This window comes from Dunckerocampus dactyliophorus, chromosome 4 (genome assembly GCF_027744805.1).
Source record: "Dunckerocampus dactyliophorus isolate RoL2022-P2 chromosome 4, RoL_Ddac_1.1, whole genome shotgun sequence".
Lineage (NCBI taxonomy): Eukaryota > Metazoa > Chordata > Actinopteri > Syngnathiformes > Syngnathidae > Dunckerocampus > Dunckerocampus dactyliophorus.
In genome coordinates this window covers 20,076,392-20,091,096 of record NC_072822.1, presented here as the reverse complement: position 1 = coordinate 20,091,096, position 14,705 = coordinate 20,076,392, and the positions used below count along the sequence as shown (strand labels likewise).

General features: G+C 42.1%; 1 protein-coding gene across 1 annotated transcript in view; it reads right to left on the bottom strand.

Annotated features, from left to right (window-relative positions):
- Positions 1-375: 375 nt before the first annotated feature.
- The window catches only part of mvb12bb (multivesicular body subunit 12Bb), a 50,492-nt gene continuing 36,162 nt past the window's right edge, over positions 376-14,705 (bottom strand). Inside the window, 3 exon segments of the mRNA XM_054774668.1 lie at positions 376-557; positions 5,712-5,771; positions 8,773-8,828. Coding sequence (XP_054630643.1) covers positions 516-557; positions 5,712-5,771; positions 8,773-8,828 — 158 coding nt within the window. The 3' untranslated portion in view covers positions 376-515.

Sequence of the window (14,705 nt, the reverse complement as noted above, 5' to 3'; positions counted from 1 at the left end):
AAAGTCACACTCACTAGAAAAAAAAGCATGTGTATCAGAGCAGAAATGTAATGATATTTAAATGATTTTCTCTAGTAGCTGACTCCGTTGAGGTGTCACAGCAGTGATGGACGGGTGTCTGGGGTAAAGGCTCAGCGCTTCAGAGCTCTGCTCGCTCTTTCTGCACACTGCCTGATGAACTTTGTGATGGAAAGATATTTCTACTGGAACAAATCAGAGGGATGTGTCGGTTTGTCGTAGGTTTTCGTGCTCTTGTGTTGTCCCTTGGTGACAAGCGACTCCTGACAAATGTCACAATCACAGCCAAGATAAAATACACAAATTCATCAAATATGAATTCATTGTGAACATTGAACAATATTCTACTGAGAAATACAACAATATGAAATGATGTACAAAGTCATTTCAAACACCATTTTAGATAAATTCACTGTTTATTTATTTCCCTTTGCTTTCACCATTTTCTGTTCCCAATTGTTGCTTTTGTCCGCCAGAGTGGTCCATCCGGTTGCATGTTACGCAACAATGCTTCGCTCTGTGCCGAAGTTGTAGTAAAACTGGATGACAGAAGAAAAGACACAGTTATGACTGAACACGTATTGCTGTAAAGAGAACACACACTTCAGTTCAACAATCTCAAATGTCTACATCAATGTGACTACTAAAATATCTTAACACAATATACCGAGTGTAGAGCACAATTAGATAGAATAACAATGAAAAATAAAATATAAAAATAGAGCAAGAATAAGGAAGAATATATATGATTTTTAAAAAAATATTTAGTTATTAGTTTTATAGTTATAGAATGCAAATGACGTCATATTTTTGAGGTGTTCTGGTGGGAAAAACTAAAATAGTGCTCGGTTTCTGAGGACGGAAGAGAGAGCGAGAGAGAGAGAGAGAGAGAGAGAGAGAGTGTGTGTGCGCGTGCGCGTGCGTGTGTGTGTGTGTCTATTGGGTACTTCGATGTTCATTCAACAGCAGACAGTTATCGGGAATGAGGAGAGTTAGGAGAAAATTAAGTCATACTGCCCTCTTCTGGCACAGTATCGACATCTTTCAATAAAGGCGCCAATCATGGTGGCGATTCACGGCTTTTAAAGGCAAAAAATATGATTTAAATTAATCATTTAATACATTCATGTGTGTGTGCATGTCACGTGGTTAAAATGGTGCTTCTTTATTGTAAATATCAAACAGTTTTCATGTTATATTTCAAAATTATAGCAATATGGAATAAATTGAGAGAGAACATAAACAAACTGAAAGGATCACAATTCTAAAGTAGGATAAGAAACGGCAACAAATATTGTGAAATACTGTATGCTAGTGCATTGACATAGTTGTAGTACTGCAACATAACACTAGAGGGTACTGTATGATCACTGAAATAAGTTTATAGCTGCTCAACAAAAGCAACTGAGCTCACTGAAACAATAGGTAAGCGCTATCAAAAGACCACATATTCTGATTTTCATCTACTTGACGGAAGCTCCAAGCCTGTCACACATCACAACCCTGTTAGAGGGGAAATCCAGGCCCCCACCACACAAAAATTCAGTCCCAACAACTTGCATAGTAAATAAATAACCCTAGTATGTATGTATGTAGCCTATGTATTTAAATTGTGTGTGTGTGTGTGTGTGTGTGTGTGGATGATGGATGGGGGAATGGGGTGTTATCGGGGAGAGCATGTATCAATGTCTGCCAGTTTTACACACACGCTGACAGGACAGTGACACACTAGAACATGGGCGGCAGTCACCCAGACGAGGCCAGCTTCATTTCCTGTTCCTGCTCCTCTGCCAAAAATATGTGACATGTTGTCTTCATTAATTCCACCTCTATTTGGAGCTCTACCTCTCACAGCAACCCCCCCCCCCCCCCCCCCCCCCCACCACACACACACACACACACACACACACACACACACCCTCCTGTGTATGTCTCTGCCTCCATGCATCCACACATCGGACATGCACACGGCTAACTCCCAAAGCAATGCTGAAAAGCCATCATGCATAGGTGCTAATGAAAATCTTGTCATGTGTGCACACACTCTCCCTATATACTGTATACTAAAATCATTAAGCCAGCCGCCAACAACATCTTTCAGCAGAGCAAACCACATAAAGACGTCACTTTAAATCACGTACTAATTAACACTTAAAAAGACACAAATTAGATATGCGTGGCTAAAAGCAATTATAATATCCGCAAGTTTTCTAAGTCATTTGGGAAATGAAAAGAATGCCTAATTGCTGGAACCAACATCATTGCAGACGTAGCGTAAGTGACGCCTGCTAGGAAATGGTCTCGTCTATAGGTTTGCCAACAGTTTTCCTCAATTACACGTGCACATGTACTGTATATGGGGCTACAGTGCACATCTCTTTCATTAATCCATATTTTTAACTGGATTAAAAATGAGGCCATGAGAGACAAAGTGACACTTGTTTAGAGGGACAATCACAGACAGGACCTTTGCAGGTTTGCAGCTTTATAATAATTACTTTTGGTTTTACACTTATAAGAGTGAGTCACCACCTTCTCTGTACAGTGGATGTAGTGGATTCAGCATTTGCAACCGTGCAAATTTTGTGTAAAAAAACGTATTAACATGTTTTTCTCTGAAAATAGGCCACTTTTTTACACAGAAAACAAATGTAAGTCATCTTAAGTCTGTAACAATTTATGAAAGTGTGATATGAATGCATAAAATGTACAGGATGCATACAGACTAAGGCACGTGATGTCAGTGCAAGATGGTGGCACCCTGTGTGAGTTGCTCCAACAGCGCTAGCGTCTAAAGTGAACTTTCTTAAAATCCGCGCTTAAAACTTGTAGCGAGATGAACAAATGAATATGTAGTCATAAATTGCTACTGGAATTACAACAGGCAAGCACTGTGGATTGGAGAAACGCCTTCTCCAACAGCGAGCCAGTGGCCCAGCCACTATAGCCACTTTAGAGGGAGATGGAGGCGGCTCCACAACAGACAGAAGCGTGGTTGTAGCAGTGCTTGTAGCGTTAGCGTGACAACCACGCTAAAGGCTAGGCCGTGACTCAGATTCCATCACTTCAATCAGTTATCATTCATTAGTAGTGAGTATCTACACATTTTTTATTACTTAAAATGTGTTTAAAAAGTATGTGAGTCATATTTACGGCTTAAACCTGGATTGTGATTCTATGCATTTAGCTTGTTAGCTTCCTAATTGAAAATTGAAAGAGACGGGAATCAAGTTTTTTCTGCCATTCGCTGGTGGTCTTGGAACATAATCCCTTCGAATAGCGTTGCTCTACTGTCGTCAGTAAACAAGTACACAGCTATCAAAAGCTAAAAAGAACCAAAATGTACAAAAACACATGCCACTGGTGGAGGGGAGGGGTATGTGTTGAGAAAAAGTCTGCTATGCCTTGTCAATCTGGATGATGATACAAGGAACTGGATTTTTATGTCACAATTTACAGGCATTTTATTACCATAAATTCCGGACTATAGAGCGCACCTGAATATAAGTCGCACCCACCAAATTTAAAGAGAAAAATCCATCAATCCATCTTCTTCCGCTTATCCAAGGTCGGGTCACGGGGGCAGCAGCCTAAGCAGGGAAACCCAGACTTCCCCCTCCCCACCTACTTCGTCCAGCTCCTCCCGGTGGACCCCGAGGCATTCCCAGGCCAGTTGGAAGACATAATCTCTCTGTGTCCTGGGTCTTCCCCGAAACCTCCTATCGGTTAGAACACCTCCTCCCCAAGGAGGCATCCAGGAGGCGTCCTGACCAGATGCCACCTCATCTGGCTCCTCTCAAATTGGAGGAGCAGCGGCTGTACCTCAAATTTCTCCCGGAGCACAGTGCTTCTCACCTTACCTCTAAGGGAGAGTCCAGGCACCCGACGGAGAAAACAAATTTTGGCCACAAGAAAAATACATTGTACACATTGTACATATATAGGCCGCTCTAGTCTAAAGCCATAGGTGTCCACGTTGTAACATGGGATATTTACACAGAAAGACACATCGCAATCCTCCCTACACTTGGTGCTGTCAATGTCACTGGTTAGCTCCTGTGGCTGAGACGCAAGATGTTTTTTTTTTTTATTTTACAGCTGCCGCAGTCCAAGCAGCAGCTGTAGTAATTCTACACTTGATCAAATTGACTTACGATTTGTCAGATCAAAACACGATTGCTGCATAAGACTTCAAAACGTGATATTCATGTCCACTTCACGAGTCCAATTCAATACTTCCTGAATCTGCACTCTTAGCATCATTGAAACTGTAGTTCCTTTAGCCATAAATTAGCCACATCATTATTTAAGCCCCAGGGTTCATAGCGAAAAAGGTAGCGGCTTATAGTCCGCAATTGACGGTATATTTCTCAATGAATAATGCATGGATCTTACTAGATCATCAGAACGTTGGACGTATCTACTGATGAAGGTGCTCATTCATGTTAGAATGGTATGGCCTTGGCTGAGGTCTGCACTCTACTGGTGTTTTTGTACTTATCTAAGAAAGTCACCCTTTGTGTTTGGCATGTTTGCCGAAATCTCTCTAATGATATTTTTCTCGCTTTTTTTCAGCATGTATAGCCTCCTGGCATAATAGCAGGAGGAGAGAGAAGTAAAATAACACAATGGTGAGGGATGCTCCCACTTGGAAACTAATTATCAAGCTAAGCTGCGACTTCATCCTCATCAGCCAGGCCCCACCATTAATCTTGTGCTGTCGTCCACTTCACTAAATCCAGCGTGTTACACTATCTCGCATTTACTTCATCAGCTCCAGTGCGGCTGTAATTAATGATTTCTCATGCCCTTCCCTTCCCCAGCTCAGCTCGCCATGTGTCCGCCTGCTAATCACACCCACTAAAAAGAAAGGAAGGAGGCGAGGGAGCGACGAGTAGTGGAAGGAGAGAAGAGAGCAGATAGGATGAGGAGCCAGGTTGTATCCAGTCTGGGCTCACACATATACATGCACACACACACACACACACACCATTAATACCTGCTTTGACAGTGAGCTTCAATCAGGTGACCATATGACAGCATGGCGACTCTGTGTGATTTGGATAGTTTGTGACAGAAGACAGAGGCAGAGTGCAGAACAGACACTGGGTTTGATGAGGGAGTGTTTGCTCTGTAACACATCTCAAACCCAACAGCACCTGTTCTTTCACAGTGGTCTGTCACTTCCTGGCAGTTCTGATACCACGGTACTGTGCTAATGAGAGAGAAGGGGGGCGGTTGTCCCTCCATTTAAAGCACACACAAATACTGTACAACACAAAGACACACGCACTGGGTCTTAACAATTCCTGCAGGCTAGTGTTTCATCTGAAACGGAAAGGAAATTGAGCGTGTTTTCCCGGTCTGGCCGATCACATATTTTCAGTGCAGATGACGCTGATTATGAATTTAAAAAGATCAAAACCTCCAGGACGCTACGGCGTTCCTAGAGATGCTTGATTGAACTGTTTGGGAGAAGAATTGGGGAATAAAAGTCAAGGGCTTTGGAAGAGTAGACAAAGCTTTTAAGAGGGAATGGTTGCCTTGCCAGGCCATGCTTTTATTCAATTGGGGCTTAGTGGAGCCAACAGGGTCTCGCTGTCTCAGACACTTAATTACAAGCCCAAGATTGTTTGCTTTGCATTCTGGGCCAGCGGCGGCAGCTGCAGTCGAGCGTTGCAGCCTCTACTCACTTCCTCCTCGATCTGTGCCAGGGATTTGATCGTAATGCCCATTAAATTGACTCGCTGCATCTGAAATCAAAAGCATGGAGAGGAGGGAGAAGGGAAGAAAAAAAAACACACAAGGAACATGGCGGTTAGGCTCATGGCTAAGTAAGCATGCTTAAAATCTTTAATCCTCTCCCTCAGTGTCAATACAACCCAGCTATGGTGACAATCGCCGCCAGCCAGCCAAATGGACTGCATTGAGCCAGCTTTGCCTGAGTGCACGCATTCATCACTCAGGGTGGAGGAAAGGACAGGAGTGGAAAGGATAGCAAAGGAAGGAATAATAGATGAAAGAAAAGGCAAAGAAAGGGTTATAGAAGACAAGAATGGAAAGGAGAGAAAAATAAAGTAAAGACAGGATAGGAAAGGAGGGGCAAGAATGGGAAGTAAAGGAGAGGAAATCAGGGAAATTGGTGGACAGAAAGTGGAGGAAAAGAGTAGAAATAGGTTGGAAAAGGTGAAGAGAGGGAAGTTTTTAGCAAAGCAAAGGAGAAATATTGAAAGGAAATGAACAAAAAGGGAGACTTTTGTGCCAGAAGAAGTGATTGTACAATACAGGAATGACCAAGGCCTTCTACGGTTCACCTTGGTATATTTTTTTCCTTTTAAGCGGTGGACACACAAAGATAAAGTCTGATTTGGATCCTGATTTCGCCCAAAGTTGGCTCTTAAAAGGTCATCCTGGCAGATTACCACGTGGTTTTTTAAGATTGATTTTTACCCTCCTAGGTCTGCCCAGAAAATCATTCAGGGCTGATATTGAAAAATGCTAAGCCTTCAATATTTATGATCAAAAATCCTGTGTGAGGTCAACTCAGCGGACGTATTGGCAATTAGGAAGCGAGCTAAGAAGATGCAAACATCATGAACAAATGATGACCAGAAGCAATGTACAGTTAAGTGGACTTCAGAAATGAAGAACCAGATGGATGTGTGTTTGTATAATGTGTCCAACAAACGTTATCTCAATAGAAAGAGGAAAAAATAAATTACAACTCATTGGAGATAATAGATAAGGTAGTAGCTTGTATAAGGACATAAACAATTGGCCAAAAATAACTGTCAGTTAAATTTTTAAGAATATGCTCCGTGATTGACTGGTGACTAGTCCAAGTCTGCCTTTTTCCTAAGTCAGGTGGGATAGGCTTCAGCTCCCCATGACCCTGAACAGGAGGCGCGGTAGAAAATGTTTTGGTGGATAGGGATGCGGACTGGTGTACTGTTCGGTCTGCCCAGTGGATAATCAGCCCTAATGGGCCGCGGTTTTGCAAGACTTTTTGCACTTTGTGTGTGTGTGCGCACGTGCCTGTAAAGGCTGCCAAAAAGCCCTCCTCAAGATGTAATGTCCCATTTCCCACACCGTACATTAGGGATGAGCCGGATAGTGCATTTTTGCAGAGTACGAGCCTGAAAAAAGTACAGCTCGTCATTATCCGTAATCGTGATGACGGAAAATCCTCATTATGTATTCACTCTTTGTGATTGGCCAGTCACACACAGCGACCGCCCCTCCCTACACATAAACACAAATGAATAGCAACGTAACACCTCAGCTATCAGCAGTACACTAAACACATTGAAATAGCATGCTAACAATATAATGAATTGGTGGCAATGCTGACGAGGCTAACTTAGCGGCTGGATGCTTAAGGCACACAACACATACAATATCACAGTGCAAACAGCGCCTAGCATTGAACGAACAACAGATAACCAGGTTACTCACATTTATAGACGCACACTGTAAGTTGAACATCAAAAACAAGGTCCATGTTACGACAAGAACTCTTAAAGCTCCGCATCTGCCCTGGTGCATTCATGTGCCCATCTCGCGTCTTAACTTAAAGGAACGAAAGAGAATGGACACGACTAAAACAGTCATTTGTACAATTTTTAAATTGTTTTTTTTATATATATATTGTCATTTCCAGTTGTGTGATTTAAAGTGTAAACAACAATAGCAACCAAAGAAAATTACATGCAGCTCGCAGGTAAGTGGTACTATTTGAGCTATCTTTAGAACAGGCTGGCGGGTGACTCATGTGGTCCTTAGGGGCAACCCGGTACCCGGTGACCTGATTTAGACCAGACATACACGCATAATAAGGACATTGATGTGATGTTCGGAGTGTTCGTTCTTGAATGCATCTCTTGAATGCATGTCGTGGTCTGTCTAGTGACAACGAGGACGTGTCGTTGCAATGACGACTGGACTAGAGACGTTTATTTAGTTTCTTTAGAATTGGAAATACATATATGGTGTTTGAATTGCACTGCTGTTTATGTGTTCAGGTCAGAATAAAGTGATAAAAGAGCGTCAGTCTCTGTGGGGATCTACACTGTGCCGCTGTCTGTCGTCATAACATGATGCGTATGCATTAAATAAGCTAGAAAAAATTACACAGTACACATATAGCTGAATAATAAGCAATAAACAGAGCAACTTCTGATCAATCCATGTCAATTTCAGACTTAAAATAATGTACAGTTATTTCAAATGAGATATATTATTAGATATTAGACTAATTTGCTTTGTCACCTGTAACACAACATCTTATATGGATTTTGTACAATGTACTGACCTACACTGGATTGCTTTTAGCATCCGTAATCTACACATCATCCCCACATACTTACATTTTATTGAATGCTAAATCAATATTTTTATTTTTTGCTGGAGATTTATTTATTGGAAAATTACTTGCCAGTAGATTGCAATTTCATTTTCATGCTTCATTTGAAAAATTATTTAATAATAATATTAAAAACAAAAAGAGAATTTTGGGAGAAAAAAGTTATATTTATGCACAAGAAACCGGACCGAAAATGTAGCCCAAATACAGAGGTATGGACCTTTCTGTGGGTTACCTGTACCGTTGCACCCCTACAAAAAACCCTCCAGAGACATGTCCCCGGACATTGGTAAAACTTTTGCCCTAGCTCTGCCACTATTATGTTGATTATATTAGGTAATATATAGCATATAGTCTTTTTCAACAATATATTTATATTTTGTATATTTTACCTCTTTTGTCATATCACAGAACTTCTGATCGATCCCAAAGGGTACGCCATCCATGGCTGCAAAAAGCAAGAAAACAATCAGTTTGAAATGTGACTTTTATACCAAAAAAATACAAGACTGTTTTCTTAAATCTTGTTGAAGGAAACTATATGTGGCATAATGAAGCAACAACGCTATCAACATCTCCGGGTTCCCCGACACCTCCCCTCCTTCCATCTATGGAGACAAGATGAAAGGCTTTTTATTCTTTGCTTCTCTCTTCCAAGCCAGCCCTTCCCAACCCTCTTCCACTTTAATTACTCTTGATTATTCCTGATTTCGTCTTGTCGGCGAGATGTTCACCTCACAAACAAAGCCACACTTACCCGGCACAGAAAAATGGAAAGAAGAAAGACAAAAAGCTTGCCAGATATCAAATTTGCATGAAAATAAGCCACAGTGTTCAGCACACAAAAAAGTGGATTGAAATGAGGACTTGCCAAGAACATGGTGGTATAATTAGCATTTGACCAAACAAACGAGCTTCAACAGAGCTATAATTAAGCAGGCCTGTAATTAAGTTTATGCCCTTTATCATAATGATCGTGGTTAAAATGGTGTGATGGCTGCCAGTTGATTATTAATGGTGTAACCCGGTACTGCCTGCACCCTGCACTGGAATCAAGGTGTCACCACTGTCAGGCTAGAGAGTAGTTCTTTGTTTATAAAATACATTCAGGCAGAAATTAACACAAGGTGACAAGAGATACAAAGCCTCTAGTTTTGAGGCTGAAGGGAAAACTGCAGCTGCTTGACCTCATTAAAAAAACAAAAAAAAACAACAACTCTAAAAACCTAGAGTTACGACACTTTGACAGGGACCCCAAACATCAATGGGTCAAGCTTCCAACTGGTGTTCTTCATGTGGCTGGCACAGAAAATGAAACGCAGAAGTGTAGAAGTGTTTTATGAAATTCTGACTTACACCTTTCTTTGACAGTTCAATAACTTGCCTTCCTTATTTGGTTATTGCATGGATCCATGACCTGGTGAGTCTATAAAAGTGTAGATAATGCAATCTTTGTAGTCCAAGATAACCCTACTTTGCATGACCGCAGGTATGTGATTGAATAACGTGCTGTCCAGGCCACAACCCTCCATGAAGTTACACATTAAATAGTTTGTAACTGAGCAAACAACAGCAAACACACAATACGTTCTTGGTAGAATGAATAACTGTAAGGATTAAAGCGGTGCTGTTTCCAAACAACCATGGGTCTTTTAAGCCTTTGCTTTGACACCCACATTGTCTCTGATGTTCTATCCGGAGGGAGGTGATTGTGCAGGTATGATGGCTTGTTTAAGTTGATAAAAAATGAAAAAATACATGAGAATACGCACATCTACTGTGTCACTGGGAGCACAGAGCCAGGCAGAGGGAATACATTTGAATCAATAGGCGGCCATGGGGTGCAGAGATTGCAGTGGTTGATGGATCTGTGTGGCGTGGACAGATGGCTGTATAGCACTGAAGGCCAGAGTTTCCTTATTGCATTTAAAACCAGGTCTCACTTTGTATTCCACTACCATCCATACTAGCAAGCCACTATCTTACATCCAGATGAATGGAAAGGTCCTGAAGATGACTTGGTGCTCAGAAATGGATACCTGCACCACTGTGGTATCTGAAAGTGCAAAGGGCAAAAGTAATGTAAATACAATCTTCTGGCTCGGAACTCCATTATGAAGCATGTTCTAGCTGCTCAAATGGCCCATCGATGGTCCATTAACTCATGAGTGTATTGCAGTATGGTGGATTGAGTAGTTATTTGGCATGTGGAATATGTGAGAGCAGTCAATAGGAAAAACCTCACCTAGGATTTTTGGCGCATTGACTGTGATGATGGTGATGATGATGGCAGTGAGCACTGAGGTGGCGTTAAGTAAGGAGGAACCCGTGGCTTGAGTGATTGGAGTGTAAAGAACGGAGTCAGCACAAGACCCGTGTGGATCATTGCCTTATTAATGGCTCCGTCAGGTACAATGAGCAATGGCTGCATTGTCATCTCCAATCCCTGGGCACAGATGAATGGCTGTTTCAAGGCGGGAAGGGCTCCCTCGTATGCCGGCCTGAGCGCTAATCCCTCACCCTTCCGTTGTTGGATGCACTGTCACCCAGGACTTTAGCAACGCCATACATTGCCTTCCCAGGTCTTCCCAGGCAGACACGGCCATGCACACAGGCATTAGCACACACACACACACGCAACTACTGTATGTAGTGCTGCCCAGACATTGACTGATGGGAAAATATGCGCAGGTGATCGAGTATGACCAATATTACCTGAACTGCAACTCAAGGGTAACACGTAAGGAATGTTAATAAACTTGTTTTTGTACTTCACTAATCCGATACAACTGCAGTGAAATTTCAAAATGATAGATTAAAAAAAGTGTGATCCAAAATTCAGAGCTGAAAGTGGAAATTTTATATTTTTTATAACTTGCGGAAGCCTTTTAATGTGCATAAAACCATGCAGTGGCTGTTCCAAATGGATCATTATTAGGCAGCACTTTCTCCCAGTTAGCAACTAAATAATACTAATACTGTTTGGAAAAAGTACCAGAAGTAAAAAAAAAAAAAAACGTTTTAATATAATTCAGTGAGTGGTCTATAAAGCGTACAGCCACCTTGACACTTGCACGAATTTGCAATTTAGCATGCCAAATGAGTACATTTGTAAAAAACTGGTGTATGCACGCATGTTCTTCATGTCACGTGAGTAAACTTGTTGTGAACATTGCAACCTATTCACAAACAATGCGGGCGGTGCGTATCAAAGCACGTCACTTTCTGACCCTACACACATTGATTTTACGCACTCAAAGTGCATCAAAGTCTGCGTCGTTCTGGCATTTACCAAGTCGTCAGTGAACAATACTGTAACAAGATGCCCCCCAAGAAGACAACCAGAGGGAGAGCAAGGCCAGGCAAGAAGGAGAGTTGGAAGTTACACAGAGGGTCCCTCATGTCCACCATCCCCCTCCGCAATAATACTGCAGCTGCAAGATAATTGACACGCTTTCTTTTTCTGCAATGAGAGCTTGTTCTCTGGAATTCAACATCTTGTAGGTCCCTTGCGAATAGAGGAGTTAATGAAGCTAGGGGTGTTGCCGGCTATAGCCTGTTGTCACACAGAGAAAAGTGGGACCAACTAATGCCATGACTGCTTCACGGATGCGTGAAGTGGTGGTGACAATGCGCACATATGCGCAAACAATGCGTGTTCCTTGTACTATGTCGTACACTAGACATAAACAGTAGGGATAAGTGACTACACCACTATCTGTGTCTGTATCTGTGTCAGTATCTGTGTCAGTATCTGTGTCTGTATCGGTTCGCCCATCTAAATGATCCGTATTGTACTCGGAGCGGGCGGGGCATAAACCGGAAGCGTGGTTTGCCCGGAAATGGGTGGGGCTTCAATCTGTACATTATCTTAAGTCTGAAATTGACATGGATTGATCAGAAGTTGCTATATTTATTGTTTATTATTCAGCTATATGTGTACCATGTATGTGTGTAAGTGATCTGTAAGACTTTATTATTTAATTATTTAATGATCTGTGTGTAGTTGGTGATTCATGCAAACATCCACTGATGGTAAACAGGGAAATAATCTGTCAGCCTTGTTCACTGTATTTTTCTCCAAAGCACTACGTTCAGTCCTACAAGCAAAGTTTTACAACTGACTTTATATCACCAGCCAAATTATAAGCAAGCAGACGGAAAAAAAAAACAACCCGGTAGTGACTGACGCACGAGCCGTATACAGCTGTCTTGTGAAATGCACCGCATACGTTACAAAACAAGTTTAAGATTGCAACGTGCATACGGCAACATATTGAGAGGGGTATAATATTTTACCACGCTTATGTATGTAATGTAGTATGATAGCCATACAGGCAGAATGTTTGATGCAGCGCTTGTGCACGTGCACCGAATGTTGTGACCAGTCAATGCAGGTTACTGTTACCACTCTCTGTGTTCTGCCAACTGAAAATTAACAAAATTCTTATATTGTAGGTAGCACGCTTGTTTTATGTTGACTTCATGGGATAAGACAAAAACACTGTACATTTCAAGGAAAAAAAAAACGGTCATGCTACCCCAATTGACTTGCATAAGTGACTGACACAAGACAAGCCTGCACAGCGCTGTCTTGTCAAATGCACCGTGTACGTTACGAAACAAGTTTACCAAGTAACTGTAGATACAAACCAAAATAGAGGCGAGCTGAGCAAAACCTAATAAAGCGGAGGCAGTGGACAACGCCACACGAGCCGTTTTCAACTTGCCAATTGCACCGTGTGCATGAATGAGGCACAGATCGACTACTCTGTGGCTCCAGCCTGCACAATATGTCTCAGGAGGGGCAGTCGCTGTGTGTGACTGGCCAGTCACAGAGCGTGTAGGGTAAATAAATACTGAGAATTTTCTTTCATCACGATTACGGATAATGACGAGATGAACTCGTTTCATGCTCGTATTCTGCAAAAATGCATTATCCGTAACAGATAATCATTTGTAACGAGTATCCCGGCTCATCCCTAGTAAACAGTACTTGACTTAGGTGTAAATAAGTTGTGCCGTGGTGTGGCATTTCGCCCCAATTTTCGGTCACGAATTGTGTGCAGAGTGCATAACTTACGTTTAAACACAACGCAAGGAAATCAGCCCTGTGACTCTGACAACTGGCCAAGTGAAAAGGCAGCTGGAGAGAGTCAACCAAGCCAAGTCAGCAGTCCCGGACCATTTTTTTTTCTCTGTTGTTGTTGACTGGAAAGGACGTACTTGGCTCTGCTGTCGATACTAGAGTTTTTAACTATTTTGGTTCTTTCCTGATTACACTTCAGGAACACAACATCAGAACAGCTTGCTGACACACTCAACTTTAACTTGGACAGGCGAGAAGTACAGATTATTTGAAATAAACAAGTTATGAGTGCTGACAGCTGCTAGCAAGCCAAGCTATCCGACTAAGTCCTGAAGTTCAAAGCTGCTGCCTAGCAATAATGCCAAACACAAAGCAAAATGACCCCGGCCCTGGAAATCCGGGTCCAAAATCAGAAACAGGACTAGTCTGGCTGTCAGATGAGGAGGATGGCACATTGAATGTAAAACCAGAACAAGAATTCGAAGAAGTTCATGTTAGGAATTATTTGATGTTATTTCATGCTTTCAAGTGGGAGATGAGAGCGCTACAAGAGGAAACTGTAGCAGAAAAAAGGCATGATCCAAGAATCCTAATATGGGCATGAGCAGACTCTATTTCCTGAGGAAGCTTAGGTCCTTCAACGTGTGCAGCTAACTGCTGGAGATCATCTACCAGTCTGTGGTAGCCAATACCTTGTACTTTGCTGTGGTTTGTCAGGGGGCCGGCAACAGCAAAAAGGACATACACCTTATCAACAAACTGATCCGGAAAGTAGGACAAATTATCGGTACTCAGGTGGAGGCGTTTGTAACAGTGAGAGACAGGAGGACACTGGACAAACTGCTCTCCATCATGGACAACCCCGAGCAAACGAGCAATTTCCCTTGTGGATCAATGAAGTCGGTCTAAGTCTAAACAGTGTGCAAACAAGTCTTCACGCTTTCAGACGTGCCATCTAAATGACACGCATTTCCACGGCAAATTGCGAGACAATGTGGAGGCATGGAACATAAGACGCAAGTAATACTTCCACCTCAATGTTTGACAGTAGTGATGATGTTGTTGGGGTCATATTCAGCATCTTTGCCTTCAAACACGTTGAGTTCAGTTGAGTTGACATCATTTTGGTCTCATCTGACCACATCACATTTTCCCAAGCCTTCTCTGAGTCAGGTGTTCATTGTCAAACTTCATATGGGCCTGTACATGTGCCTTCTTGAGCAGGTGGGCGGGGGG